General features: G+C 43.5%; 1 protein-coding gene across 1 annotated transcript in view; it reads left to right on the top strand.

The window, feature by feature from the left end:
* Eogt (EGF domain specific O-linked N-acetylglucosamine transferase) overlaps positions 1-1,365 on the top strand; it is a 36,021-nt gene that overhangs the window by 9,239 nt on the left and 25,417 nt on the right. The window contains exon 6 of the mRNA XM_021164135.2: positions 127-130. Coding sequence (XP_021019794.1) covers positions 127-130 — 4 coding nt within the window. The remainder of the gene's footprint in view (positions 1-126; positions 131-1,365) is intronic.

Below are 1,365 nucleotides of genomic sequence, written 5' to 3'. Positions count from 1 at the left end.
TGTCTGTCTGTCTGTCTGTCTCTGAAATTCTGCCCCTATTTTCTGTCCAGCTATTGGACACTAGCTCTTTATTAACAACCAATCAGCATTGAGATAATCCCTGATCCAATTCTAGATTGCCTTTAGGCAGGTGAGTAAGGAAGTATATTTAGGAGTTGGAGAGGTGGNTCAGCGGTTAAGAGCACTGACTGCTCTTCCAGAGGTCCTGAGTTCAATTCCGAGCAACCATGTGGTGGCTCATAACCATCTGAGATGGGATCGGATGCCCTCTTCTAGTGTGTTTGAAGACAGCTACAGTGTACTCATATACATAAAAAAATAAATAAAATTTCAAAAGGAAGTATATTTAGAAAATAGAAAACTCCGGTGATGAGATATAGAAATGACAATACCAAAATCCTGCCAGTATTTAGCTGTCTACCAGTACAGAAGTAACTATTGAAAATACAGAGACACNCCTTCATACAAACTAAGAAACATCATTCCCACAATCTGTCCCTCCCATGAGTCTTCATCTCCTATAGGTTCCACAGTTTTCTCAAACGGCAACCAGTGGTTCACATACTAAGTCTGTAGGGGACATTTCATAGTCAAACCAGAGCAGGTACTAACAGTTATGAAGACTCCCTCCCATAACCACAAAGTGTTCCACTACCTACTACCCTCACACTGATAGCTGGGATTGATGATCGATTAATCTTTACATTTAGTTTTATTGATTGATTGATTATGTGTGTGCATGGCGTGTGAGGTCACTTACAGGAGTGAGTTCTCTCCTTCCGCCATGACGGCTTTCTCTGTCTTTCTTCATGTCACCAGGCTTTGGCTGCAAGCACCTTTACCCCTTGAGCCATCTCACCATGCAAGAGTTAGGGTTTCAACATGAACTTTTCTTCAGGGATGCAAGCATTCAGTTCACTGTGATCTTTTACTGACTCGATTCCCAGACACTAACCAGGTTAAGATTCCAGCCCCTCACTCACTGGACATTTTAGGGGAAATACTTAAATGGGGTTGAATCCCTGAAACCCCGAGCCCTGACGTGCTTTCTTTTTCAGTACATTCTAGCTTGGTTGCAGCAGAAGCAGGTGGTGGCTGTTGACGTCTCATCCGATTAGAGCAGCTCAAGCTTTCACTGTTGACACGGGGTCCTGCAGAGTTTATGGGCTCATTTGCTGGAGCGCCTCACACTTGTCTCAGCAAGCTGTTTGCTCAGACTTGCCTTTGGGTGTCTCTTACCCGTGCAGCCTTCCTTGCTTCCTTTGGCTCCTCCTTAGAGAAGGCTTTTCTTCTTCTTCTTCTTCTTCTTCTTCTTCTTCTTCTTCTTCTTCTTCTTCTTCTTCTTCTTCTTCTTCTTCTTCTTCT

Source organism: Mus caroli, chromosome 6, assembly GCF_900094665.2.
Source record: "Mus caroli chromosome 6, CAROLI_EIJ_v1.1, whole genome shotgun sequence".
Classification (NCBI taxonomy): domain Eukaryota; kingdom Metazoa; phylum Chordata; class Mammalia; order Rodentia; family Muridae; genus Mus; species Mus caroli.
The sequence above is the reverse complement of the archived record's forward strand: the minus strand, read 5'-3'. Positions and strand labels throughout refer to the sequence as shown.